Raw genomic sequence first — 13,868 nt, 5'->3', positions numbered from 1 at the left:
TTTCTTTAAAAAAGGTACCAGGAATCTAAAGGTATTATAGTAGAGTCTGGTGTACATGTCTTATGTTTATACGTTTATCCTATAAATGAGAGGAATAATAAGTATTTGTTTACCCACCAAACATGCTAAATAAAATATTAACAATATTGTTAAAGCCTCCTATGTTCTTCTGTCTCCAAAGGAAGCCATTATGAAATTGTTTATTCTCATGATTTATTTGGACTATACATATATATACATATGCACACATACGTACATACATACGTAATGGCATTATTTTGCATGTTTTCACTATTGTACAGTGTGTTTCTGGAATTTGCTTTTTCTATCAACATCATGAGAGTCATACATGTTAATATGTGTACTTGTTTTTTCATTTTTATTAATCTCATCAGCTTCTGTTAAACCCATCTACCCCCTGCTGGGCATTTTTATTTCAGTAATTGTATTTTTAAATTCTGGATTTTTCTATCTGATACTTTTCATAGCTTCCATTCCTCTAATAATTTTTTTACTTTTTGTCATTAAGTTATTGAATATATAAACCATAGTTATTTTAAAGTCTATGTCTGAAAACTCCAATATATAGCCCTTTTGTGGATCTGTGTCTATTGTCTTTTCTCTCATTTTTCAATCATGAGGTCTTATTTACTGCGATTTCTAGTAAGTTTTGACAGAATTCTGAAATTGTATATGAAAACCTGTAGGAATCATTTGTGGCTCTGGCTTAGAGGTCTGCAAACTGTGCTCCATGGATCAAATCCTACATGCCACTTGTTTTGGGTGGCTTTTGAGCTAAGATTGTTTGCTTACTTTTAAATGGTTGAAAAATAATTGAAAAAAGTATTTTGGAACACATAAAACCTGTATAAAATTCAAACCTAAGTGACCATAAATAGTTGTATTGGAATACAGCTACACTTGTGTTTCTGTATTGCCTATGGCTGCTTTTGTGCTCCAGTAGCATTTGAGTAGTTGCAACAGGGACCTATGGCAACTTAAAATATTTACTATTGCCAACCCCTGCTGTAGCTAGATAATGGTATCTTTCTTCAAGAGAGGATTTACTTCTGGTAGGCCTTTAGGGTATCAGGAAGATCACCTTAATTCATTCAGGGATTTAGTTGATTCAAAGTTGGTCTTACATTTTTATGAAGGTTGGTCAGTTTCTGGTTCACCTCTGCTCCTATAGTTTTTCAGGTGTTCCAACTAAAAGCCTGGTGTATTTACCCCAGATTCCTATTCTTTGATTGTTGCAGTACTTCAGTGGTGACTTATTCCATACAGCTTTTCTCTTTTGTGGGATCATAGCTCTTCAAATCTCTGCCACCTTAGTATATTTGCTCTAGTAATATTTATTTATATAAATATATAAATAAAATACGTTTAAAGGCATCAAAGAATTACTAAGGCAGAGAAGAGTTGAAGAGCCATGATCCAAGAAGAAGAAAAGCTGTAGAAGATGAATTAACATTGAGAGTGTGTGTGGATGCATGTGTGTGTGAGAGAGAAAGAGAGAGAGGTGTGTACTTGCCAACTTTTCTAGTTCTTGTAGGAAGTTTGCTCTTGTAGGAAGTTTGCTCTTATGGGAACTAAACTGACAAATAGAAGTTCACATCACATAGACTCCAGATCTTCAGTGGCTTAATGTCACTTAGGACAAACCAAGTCTTTATAATTATTTGCTAGGCCTTACTAGGCCTGAATGACTACATAAATGAGACTGAAAACAGATGGGTCTGAAGAGGCAGATGGAAGAAAGCACAAATTCGTTTTACCAGGAGAACACTAGGGTACTAGCAAGTATAAGACTGAATATTCCAAAGGAATACACTCATGATAGTGGGGGTCATTTACATTTAAACTTTTTCCTACTTTCATTATTTTTAATTAAGATATTACAGAAAATGTATATTTTTAAGTGTGTTCTTCAATGAGTTTTTATAAATGTTTATACCTATGTACCAAAACCTCAAGATATAGGGCATTTCTATCACCCTAGAAATTTCCTTCCTTGCCTTTTCCATTTAATTTTCCCTCCAATGAAGCAATCACTGTTCTGATTTCAATCTCCATAGATCATACTAATTTTTAAGTTCAAAATTATATCACTACCATGCTGGTCACAACACTGCCATAAGTCTTTGGATGCTGTTCATCTATTTTTGTTGTTCAGATTTTACCAACTTAGATCACAGATTCTTGGTGTTTTAAGGTCAATCTGTTAATCTGCTGGTCTAGCTCATAGCCTCTGAAACAGGTATACTAACACAAATGATCACACATTATGATAAAGCAATACAAGGAACTTGGTCTTTTGGAATACTATTGAACTATATTAAACAATTTTTATTTTTTTTAGGCAAGGCAACCCTTTGGTTGACCTCACAGATTGCAAGAACCTTGTCAGTTTACAATCCCTCCCTGCTCCCCTTTTTTTGTGCCTACAGCACCTGGTCTTCCTAGGTGGTCTCCCATCCAAATACTAACCAGGCCTGACCCTGCTTTGCTTCCAAGATCAGACAGGATTGGGATTGTTCAGGGTGGCATGGCCATAGACTATACTAAACTATTTTAAATTTAATTCCTAGAATCCCAAACTTTATGTTTCATGGCAAGTCACTTACATTAACTCAGTTCTCAACAGCCTTTGGAAGTCGGCAGGGGGAAGTGACAGTCTCAATTTACAGCTGAGATAAAGATTCAACAAATAATTGACTTATACAGAATCCCCTTTCTGTTAGCTCGTGGTGCCAGGCTAAATTTTCATTCTTTTGCTCATTCCCTAAGCTAGGCTGCACGTACACAAGGAAAGAGCCAGCTTGTATTTCAAAATTCAATTTCATTGTTTCTTCTCAGAATATTCGTAGGTTGCCCATTCTTTCCATCCTCCAGCATAGTGTTGAGCACTGAAAACATACACCAGTTAGTGCTACAGACATTTTCTCCTGCTTTATAACACAAGATTTGATAGGAACTTTAGAAATAAAAACTTTAGAGATTTAGAGGTACAATGGCTACTCACCATACTATTTAGACTTTAAGCTTATTTAAAAGATTGTTACTTTCCAGAAGGATGAAAAGATAGAGGCTCTTAGTCTAGCTATCCTTTCATTGCTAATACAGTAATTATAAGAAATTCTTTAGTAGGCCAATAAAAATTTATCAAACTTTGTAATACATATCCTTGAACCCATTTTTATCCCTCCTCTATGTACCTGTTATAGCCCAAAGATATTGCTGTGTCCAGAGCCTTCTTGCTTCTTTCTCCGGCTAAACAAGAAAACACTAGGCTATCAGATTTGGATGGCTTTACTTCATTGTACTTCTCGTTGAAGTCTTTTGGGTTCATCTGTAAAGCTTCACCTACTTCACTCACTGAAAGGAAATGTTAAGAATTTCAATTAAATTTTAGATACAGCAAAATACTGAATATACATTTTTTGAAATAAATCAGTTTAAGGTACATGTCACTTACATGGTATATTGACAGACCCAGGGATTTTTCCATACTCAAGAATTTCCCATGTCTCTCTAACATCAATTAACATAATACTTTTGGATTTCAAGAGGTTTTTAAGTTCCATATACGTGACATCTTTAAAAACAGTAGTACAAAAATTGTGGCAGTTTCCTTCTATTGACTTCAAACCTGGAAAGAATAAAATAATTTAGGTACCTTAAAAATGATATCACTATTAATATCTGGAAAGAGAAGGTTAAGGGAATTTTCCCCCTGGTTCCAGTCAGCTAGTGATTCTTGGACCTTTTGATTTTACCAGACTGTATTTGATGTATGTATTTTGCACACAGCCTGACTGAGCAGCAAGATGCAACCCTATCCTGCCCTGCATGCTTTGGCTGGCCTTGTGCCAGCTTCATATTCACTCTCTCCAAACCCCTTAATTGGGGGGGAGCTTGTTAACACACATAAAGCATTTGGCAATGAAATTGTGCAAATAATTAGTAAATTTTACCCTGATCCAAGTTACAATATTAAGAAAATTTTAATTTTATTTTCTCTTACAAGTGAAGATAATTGGCCATGTGTTACATGTGAGGACCTTCCATTTGAAACCACTTTTAAGTACTCAATGGCACTGTTTCTCTATTAAATAATTGGTAACAATATAGTACTGGGTAATAACCCATAGAACAAAATAAATAAGTGTGTAATTGAATAAATAAGTGAGAAGAAGGGATTATTTCAATTGATAAGTGTGAAGGAATGATGGAAACAAAAAATTATTAGGTAAAAACCCCAGGAATAATTGTTGCAGTAAGAACCACTGACAGACATTAATGTTAATGGGTGAAAGTATGATGACAAATGGGGTAGTATCTCCCCAGGAGAGACTAACTACAAAGGCAGACACCTGAAACCTCCCACTAACCAATTATTCAAAGATCACTAGTAATAAGACATGTTGACAAAATGTACCTCCTGTTAGGATGCACTGAAAAGAGCACATCATCACTTCCTTAGTATTCTTGCCAAAAATGCATACTCTGAACCTAATCAGAAGAAAATCTCAGACAAACCAATCTACAAATTAACTGGCACTCTTAAAAGTGTCAAGGTCATGAAAGACAAAGACCATGGAACTATCACCGATGGAAGCAGACTAAAGAACTGTGTGACAATGTAATGTAGGATCCTGGGTCGGATCTGAGATTATAAAAGGCATCAGTGGGCAAACTGGTGAAATTTAAATAAGGTGTATGGATTAGTTAATGGGATTACATCAATATTAATTTCCTGGGTTCAGTAATTGTACCATGCAAAATGTTTACATTAGGGGAAGTTAGATAGAAATAAAGCAAACACCATTTTACTTTTTGATTTTTCTACAGGTCCAAAATTATATTTTAAAAATTGAAAGAAAAAAAGTTTTTAAAAATGAAAGAAAACCCAAAATATTTTTTAAAATTAGCAAAAAATTTGTTAATAATATTCATATTTCACAACAAAGCAACCACTATAAGGTAATGAGTGCTTAAAATGCTGTTTAAAATATTAAACATAAAGTAAAATTGTTTTAAACAGTGTAAAATTGGCACAGAAAAAGGTTCAAAGGTCTAAATCCAGAAACAGGCCCATAATATACTATCTATGAGAATTCGGTATCTGGTAACAATAGTGATAATTCAAATTATACAATCATGTGTCACTTAATGACAGAGAAACATTCTCAGAAGTGCATCATTAGGCAATTTCATCATTATTCGAACATCACTGTGTGCACTTACACAAACCTAGATGGCATGGCCTACGACACACCTAGGCTATATGGTATAGCCTATTTTTCCTAGGCTACAAACCTGTATAGCATGTTACTGTACTGAATGCTGTAGGCAACTAAAACACAATGGTAAATAATTTGTATCTAAACAGAAAATGCATAGTAAAAATTCAGTATAAAAGGAAAAATGGAACACATGTATAGGGCACTTACCATGAACAGAGATTACAGGACTGGAAGTTGCTCAGGGTGAGTCAGTGAGTGAGTGGTGAGTGAATGTGAAGGCTAAGGAGTTATATACATTACTTAAATTCTATAAACACTGTGCACTTAGGCAATATAAATTTATAAAAGAATTTTCTCTAATAATAAATTAATCTTAGCTTGCTGTAACTTTTTTACTTTATAAACTTTATAATTTTTTTAAAAGTTTCCTGCTCTGTTGTAATAATACTTAACTTAAACCACAAACACATTGTACAGCTGTACGAAAATTCTTTCTTTATATCCTTAATCGGGAAGCTTTTTTCTATTTTAAAATTAATTTTTTTTTGCTTTTAAACTTCTTTGTTAAAAACTAAGACATAAACACACACATTAGCCTAGCCCTACACAGGGTCAGGATCATTAATATCACTGCCTTCCACCTCCACAACGTGTCCCATTGGAAGGTTCTGGGGCAATACATGCATGGAGCCATCATCTCCTATGGTAATGCCTTCTTATGGAACACCTCCTGAAGGACCTGCCTGAGGCTCTTCTTAAGGAGGTGTCACTCTTCAGAAATTTGTCCATGGTGGTCTGCTCGGTTTGTTTCTTTTTTTTTCATCATAGAATTGCTTGTAAGCACATAATACACCATGAACATGCCTCTCTATTAATGAAAACTTCAGTGTTGGGGTCTATGTTTTCAAACTTTTTTAAGCAGATTGTCAAGGTCTGCAAAATCTGCTAAAACCTTCACCGTGGGTTTTTCTGGGGAGTTCTTTTAATTCTCCTGCAGTTTCCTTTTCTCTTGCCTCTTCTGCAGCTATGCATTCCTGTCCCAGTTCCAACAACTCCTCCTTAGTCAATTCCTCAGGAACCACCTCTAGGAGCTCCTCAGTGTCATCCTCATTTATCCCAGGTTAAAGTTGTTTGCCATCTCAACCACAGAATTGTTGATTTTTACAACCTCCTTATCTTTGGCAAATCCTTTTAGATCATGGGCTACAATGTCACTAGGCATAGGAATTTTTTAGCTACATACTAATCTTATGGGACCACTGTATATGCACATATGCAGTCTGTCACTAGCCAAAATGTCATTATGCAGTGCATGCCTATATTCTATTCAACCAATATGTAGGGCAGCTAGCTAGCCATCAGGAAGAAACTTTACGCAGGCTATTACCTCATTATTTACAGGTAAATACATTCAAATTTCAATCTAAAAGCTAATATCTTAAAAGTACTAACAGAAAACATAAGCAGATCATTTACATCTGGAGATAAGAAGGCCATTCTAAACATGACACAAAAATCAGAAGTCATAAAGATTTGACCTCAGAAAAAGGCTAAATTCATATATGGAGAAAGTACAGTGAATAATTAGAAAACAAGTGGCAGGCAGAAAGAAAATATCTGTGACAGAGAAAAGACAGATTAGTACTGATAAAATAGAGCTCATAAAAATAAATAGGAAAAAGGACAAAATCCCAATAGAAAAACAGTCAAAACAAGAACAAGGAATGGACATGAGAAATACAAATGGACAATCAAATGTAAAAAAGAAAAAGATGTCCAATCTCACTAATTAAGGAAATGTAAGATTTTAAGCAAATTTTTAAAAATTTTCTCAGATTTTTAAAATTAAAAGAATTGATAATAGCAAATATTGGTGAGGGATGAGGAAATGGGCACTCATGTGCTACTGAGCCTTTGAAAAGAAAAATTGAGCAGTAATAACATTTTACATATGTATGCCTTTTTCACCTCACAATTTTACTTTTAGGAATGTATCCTACAGGAATATTAGCATGAATATATATAAATGTATATAAGAATGTAAGAATATGTTCATAGACAGCATTCTTTGTAATATCAAAAAGTATAAATAAGCTAGAAGGCTATCAATAAGGGAATGGTTATATTACAAGCAGTACATTTATATAATGGAATATTTTTTAACATAAGTTGTCCAAAGCACAGTATTAAATTAAAAAAAAAAATTAGTTTGAGAATATTTTGTATAAACCAGAAGTTCCCAAACTTTCTCAGCTCATCCTTTAATGTCTTAGTAAATTTTTTGCAGTGCCCATAGGCCAAAAGAAATGCTTAGTGGTTCCATTTAAGTAGTTAAGAAAAGCCAGAAATAAGTTTTGAAAACTATATCTTGTAAAAACCAGGCATTCTTCTATTTTCCATTTGTCTTCCTCACCAATAGCAAAAGTGAACAAATACAATAGTTTAAAAATATAGGTTTCCCAACAATTCCAATCCAGGGTATGTACCCAAAAGAATTGAAAACAGAGACTTAAAGAGATACTTCACACCAATGCTCATAGAAGCATTATTCACAACAGCCAAAAGGTAGAAACAACACAAACGTTCATCAATAGAACAATAGGTAGACAAAATGTTATATATACATACAATGGAATGTTATTTGGCCATACAAAGGAATGAAGCTCTGACACATACAACATGAAACTACAATATTGGAACATTATGCTAAGTAAAATAAGCTAGCCACAAAAGGACAAATATTTTGATTCTTCAAATCACAAATGTAGAACAGGTAAATGCATAGAAACAGAAAGTAGGTTAGAGGTTCCCAGGGGTTAGAGGAAGGAAGGATGGGGAGTTATTGCTTACTGGGTACAAAGTTTCTACTTGAGGTGATAAAAATTTTTGGAAATGGTGGTGATGATTGCACAACATTGTGAATATAATTAATGCCATTGAATTGTACACTCAAAAATGGTTAAAATGGCAAATTTAATGTCATATATATTTTACCACATTTTAAAAATCAAACTATAGGTTTCCTTATGTCTTCAGATTTTAAAAAGTTGGTTCATTTTTGTTAAGATTAGATCTTAAAACACTTGGAATCAAACTATTTCTCATTCAACCAGTTGTTTGCAGATTTCCAGAATATAAGGGGCCAGCAGGCTGAATTCATACTTATTAACTATTCCTCATTGTTAGAAACTGGAGAAATATGGTAATTTAAATAATTATGTTAAATTCAAGATTGTGGCACTTGACCATTGGGAAACATAATCACAGCACGTAACCTGTGTAACTAAATCAAAGATAGTTATATTTTTCTTGTTAAATTGACATTTAATGCTCTTTAATTCAGCTATAGTCCTGTTGGATTGGGGCGGGGGTTGGGGGAGAATAGGGTATATAATCAGCAAAGACTTCATTTCCTGCCTTTCTACTCTGAGCCAAGAAGCCTAAAGCAAGCATATTCCTTTAAGGAGTCTCAGGTCCTCCAGGCCTCTCTTCATATGAGCCTCTAGCTACTCTAATTCTTTATTTAAAACTATAGTGTGTTTTTTGCACCACGTGGCCTCTACTTGTAAATCAACCACTTTATCTGGTGCTCAACCAAAGAAACAGTGATCTGCTTCTACAATGAAGAAAAACATTGCTGTTTGGGATTTACTCAGAGATCATGTGTAGCTCTCTTGAGAGAGTGCAAGAGTAAGCCATACTGTACATGATTTTCACCTTTCTGAGCCCAACTTTTGAATAAAGTGTAATTTTGTTGTTTCCACACTGGTAAATCTAACCTTACCTGGGTACTCCCTTCAGGCTATGTTACATTACAGTCCAAACTCCTTAGTGTAGGTATAGTCCAAGTCCTTAACCTACCTTACCAGCATAACTTATCAAACCTTATCCTCCTCCTCATTCCTCCTCTGCCCCAATTACCCTACCCACCAGCTACTTCAAAAATATACAAGTCTTGATTTCTGTGACTGTGGCCTAGAGCTAGATTGCCTGGCTCTGATGGCCTATGGGGCTTAAATTTTATTCCCACAGAACTGCATTCAGCTGCATACTTTTAAAAGCTGATACCTGAAGGTCTGGCGTCCAGTCAGCCTGAGGCACTCCCTTTTGAGTCTTGGCACGTCCTCAACTACTGGGAGCTATTAAAAATGTAATAGGTTGCTTGGACAAGCACAAAAGTTTGAGAGATAACCAAGAGCTAAAGCAGGGCTGAACAACAAGGTTCATATCTTACAATATGCACTCCTTCAAGACTGGGACAGGTAGTTGTTTTATCTACTGTATCCAGCGATCCCACTTCTGGGTATTTACCCAAAGAAAACAAAAACACTAATTCAAAAAGATATCTGCACCTCCAGGTTCACTGCAGTATTATTTACAATAGCCAAGATATGGAACAACCAAAATGTCCATTGATGATGAATGGATAAGGAAATCACGATACATATATACAATGGAATATTTTTCAGCCATGAAAAATAAAATTTTGCCATTTGTGACAACATGGATGGACCTTGAGGGCATTATAGTAAGTGAAATAACTCAGAGAAATATAAGTACTATATAATGTCTCATATCCAAAAAATGTATATTAAAAAAACAAGCTAATAAAGAACAGATCGGTGGTTGCAAGAGGTGGGAAGGTGGGGGAGAATGGGTGAACTGTGTTGTTTTTGTTTTTGTTTTTGTTTTTTAGTTTAAATAAATTGAATAAAATAAGAAAAGGAATTGTCACCATTAAAAAAGAACAGAAAATAAAATCCCACCTCCGAGTCATTAGCCTTGTCCTAACACTCAGCATCTTCACCCTGTTGTCTACTACCAACAGTCACAGGCCAGTAGAGGCACAAGATGGGGCGAGTGTATTGATCTGATGACCTGATTCTCATACGAGAGACCCCCATCCCCACAACTGCTTTCCTAGCTCATCTCTCTTGTTCTCCTGACCTTGGTTATCTCCGAATTTAGGTGGTTGTGAGGGGTAGGATGGTACCTGAACTTCCTATATGCGTTTTAGCTAATTCTGGTACTGTAGGTATTACTCCTGACTTACTGGCTATGGGGTGAACTCAGTACCTCATGGAATGACTTTGAAAATTCATCCAAGAAACCCTAGCTTTAAAACTGAGAGAAAAACTCAGTACTTTCTTTCATTCACTTATATAAAGAATAGATAAACACAGAACCCTTCTCTGAAGTGGTGCTTGAGCAAAGGAGCATTTAGTGTGCATACGATTTTATGCCACTTGCCTAGCTATTTTAGCTGACAGTTCTCTATCTTTTAAGTTTTGTTTTGCATGAGCCTCACTTACTTATAAAATAAGTAAGTTATACTATTTCCAAGGTGCCTTCCAGGTAGAATCTCCATAAATCTATGACTTTGAAACATTTTTCTTTACCAAAAAAGCAATGAGTAGTAAAACACCATTACATCAAAGCTTGTTATTACCCAGATCTTAATATTTACCAGATATAATTAATTCCCTTGAAATATAACGAACATACTAAACAAACATGGGTTGTAGCACAGAAAATAAAAGTATGCATGTGCTCTAACTACATTTTTATAGTGGTAAGAGCAGGGATTTTAGAGTCAGATAAACCAGGTTCATATCCTGGCTTGCCCACTTAGCTCTGTAACCCCTATACAGATTACTTAAACTCTATGGGACTTAGTTACTTATTTGTCAAATGGGAATAATAATATTTAACCTTTGAGAGTTGCTGTGAGGTTTAAATAAGCTACACAGTACAATCAGTAAATATCTATATTCACTTTTTCTTCATGATATATGCGCGCTTTTCCTTCTGAAGAGAATACCTTTCGACCTCATCTCTATCTGGCACACTGTAACTCCCCTTTAAGATCAAGTGGCGGTGCCACTCATCATCACCACTTTGATCAACAATTCCACTTCTAAGTATCTATTCTAGTAAAATATTTGTACATACCACAAAGAGGCAGGTACACTGATAATTACTGAATAACTTTTTATAATAGCAAAAAACTGGAAACCAAGACATTCGTCAATAGGAGACTGGATAAATAAACTGTGGTAATCCATACTACGGAATATATGCAGTGGTTAAAAGAGTTACATGTATTGCCATGGAAAGCTTCTGAATGCCTAAGTGAAAAAATTTCAGAAGAGTATGCAGAGTGGATCATATTATAAATAATATATAAAATGTGATCTATAATATAGATTTATATTAATAGAAGAACATATATATGTAGTATTTTTTGTGTGCATTTATTTATGCATACTCATAGAAAAATATTTAGAGGGATTTGTACCAAACCATATCTGGGACAGTGGGATGGGAAGGCTGTATAAAGGGAATTTATGCTGTGCTTTGTTTTAATATAATGAAAATATAATCATGTATTACTAGTAGGATTTTAAAAATGAAAAGCCACCTTTTCTCTACCACTTTCTCCAACTCGGGTAGAGTCAGTTGTTCTTCCATTGCAGTCTTACTAGACTGGGCTTTGCGTGTTGTTTGTTTACTTATGTCTGTCCTCCCCACCACTACCCTCCCCCCCCCCCCAAAAAATGGTGCACTGCAAAGGCTGTATCCCCAGCAGGAGGCCTGGAAGATTTAGGTGCTCAATAAATGATTGTTGAACAAAGGTAAAACCAAACAACAAAGAATTTGCATAGGAAAAAAGTAAATCTTAAATTACAGAGGCAGTACCAACAGTTAAAATGGAATACCTGTGAGGGGGAGAGAGTGAGGCAGCGAGTTCTAGACCTAAGGCCTCCACCAACTAGCTTCGCTGTCTTCTGTTCCACCATTTGTAAAATTAGGGGTGGTGCTTTTATAGCAGTAACAGGCTGTAATTCTGGGTGACTGTTTCATCAAGCTATAAGCGCTGCTCTCCATTGAATCACAATGGGCCCGTCATTATGTCTCTCCGGGGCAGGAACTCGCCATCTGCTCACTTCCTTGAGTCGCGAATTGACCTTCATTGCTCAGCCAAGTACCAATACCTTTATAAATGCCTTCCTACACGAGCTCGCTGGAGCCATGTTTACCCCTTTGCTGCGTCCCCCATGGCATCCCCACACCACCAGCAGCCCGCGATCTGCAGGAACAAGAACTGTTAAGTAGCGCTATATCCCCAGGTACCGAGAGTCTGACTTTTAATGGAAGTCTAGGGAAGCGAGCGCCCCCACCCATGCCATCCCTTCCCTGGGGGCCGAGGTTAGGCGCCGTCCCTCTCCCTAGGGACCACCGAGCTCACCCCACAGCGCGGCCTCCGCGGACCCAAAGATCCCGCGGCGCGCGCTCCCGAGCAGCAACCACCGCAGGGACATCTCCCGCTCGCGGCCGCGAGGTTGCTGACCTCTTCCACCTCCTGTTCCTACTGCTCCTGCTCCTCCTCCCGCGGCCTCCAGGCGAGCGGCGCCCGGCTCTTGAGCGCCCTCAAGTCAGGCGCCGGCCGAACCCGGTAGCGCCGTAATCGAGGACCCAAACGTGCCCTGCTTTAAAATTTAAAATAGTTTGGGAAGAAACTAAGGGTTAGGCTTGCCTTTTTGGTTCTGATAATTATTTTTTAAGGACAAAGTGTAACGGTAGAAAGGAGAAAATATACCAAAGATAATATTTAAATATTTAAAGTAAATAAATTTGTCCAATTTATAACAGGATTCTCATATGTTGGGTTAAAGCAAACTACATGGGCTCTTTTCTCAGAATCGCTCTTAACGCCAAAAGCTGGTTCAACTGATGTCGGTAGTAAAATACTCTTATGCTGTCATCTTTTCACCACAACTTGATGATATTTAACCATTTTTGATGAGAGCTTTGTTAGGTTAGGTCCAACTGTTTTAAAAAGTGTTAATTCCCAACTGCTACTGTAACACATTACCACAAATGTACTAGCTTAACACAATACAAATTTATTATCTACAGTTCTGTGGGTCAGAAGTTTCACTTGGCTAAAATTAAGGTGTCACCAAGCCTATGTTCCTTCTGAAGCCTCTAGGGGAGAATTTCTTTACTTACCTTTTCCATCTACTAGAGGTCGCCTGCATTCCTTGGCTAGTGGTCCCCTTCCCCATCTTCAAAGACACCAGATTAGCATCTTCACATTTCTCTCTAACTTTGATCCCTGCTTCTGTTGTCACATCCCTTTCTCTTCCTCACATCCTCCTGCCTCCCTTTTACAAGGACCTTTGTAATTACACTGGGACCACTCAGATAATCCAGGGTAATCTCCCTTCTCAAAATCCTAAATTTAGTCTTACCTGTAAAGTCCTTTTGCTAGGTAAGGTAACATATTCACAGGATTCAGGAATTAAAATACCTTTGAGGGGGGCATTATTCAGCCTACCACATAACTTCTTATGAACTTATTTTTAATCTATTCTCAACTTGGTTTCCAAGCTTAATGAAAGCTATATTTAACTGTAAACTCTTTCAGTGAAAAATTTAAAAATTAATTTCTAAATGGCATATTAAAGTATATGTCCAAAGAATAATTTCATTAAGCATGTACCTTTAAGTTATTCAGTTTTCAATTATTTAATAATTAACAAAACCACTTCAGATTTTTATACCAATGACATCACTGATAATTATGTTTTTCCAAATCATTTGGAGCTTATCCAT

The 13,868-nt window shown here is 36.2% G+C and overlaps 1 protein-coding gene and 1 pseudogene across 1 annotated transcript; both read right to left on the bottom strand.

Annotated features, from left to right (window-relative positions):
- Window positions 1-2,441: 2,441 nt before the first annotated feature.
- Window positions 2,442-2,560, bottom strand: LOC118606551 (annotated as a pseudogene).
- A 262-nt stretch (window positions 2,561-2,822) lies between these two features.
- On the bottom strand, window positions 2,823-12,626 carry TSTD3 (thiosulfate sulfurtransferase like domain containing 3). Its single transcript, XM_016152001.2, has 4 exons — window positions 12,499-12,626; window positions 3,479-3,652; window positions 3,219-3,378; window positions 2,823-2,909 (listed from the first exon to the last, which is right to left on the bottom strand). Exons 1-4 carry the CDS (start codon window positions 12,569-12,571, stop codon window positions 2,843-2,845), a joined length of 474 nt encoding a protein of 157 aa, XP_016007487.1. The 5' UTR covers window positions 12,572-12,626; the 3' UTR covers window positions 2,823-2,842.
- Between the last annotated feature and the right edge of the window lie 1,242 nt (window positions 12,627-13,868).

The sequence above is a fragment of the Rousettus aegyptiacus genome, unplaced genomic scaffold (genome assembly GCF_014176215.1).
Source record: "Rousettus aegyptiacus isolate mRouAeg1 unplaced genomic scaffold, mRouAeg1.p scaffold_m13_p_1, whole genome shotgun sequence".
NCBI lineage: Eukaryota > Metazoa > Chordata > Mammalia > Chiroptera > Pteropodidae > Rousettus > Rousettus aegyptiacus.
The sequence above is the reverse complement of the archived record's forward strand: the minus strand, read 5'-3'. Positions and strand labels throughout refer to the sequence as shown.

Bases quoted from the DNA above. Each gene is read 5' to 3' on its own strand.
- TSTD3 (XM_016152001.2), bottom strand. From the start codon at position 12,571: ATGTCCCTGCGGTGGTTGCTGCTCGGGAGCGCGCGCCGCGGGATCTTT. The intron at 3,379-3,478 runs GTAAGTGACATG...ATTTCCTTTCAG, and splicing joins TGGGTCTGTCAATATACCAT to TGAGTGAAGTAGGTGAAGCT. The intron at 2,910-3,218 runs GTACATAGAGGA...GTATGTTTTCAG, and splicing joins ATATCTTTGGGCTATAACAG to TGCTCAACACTATGCTGGAG.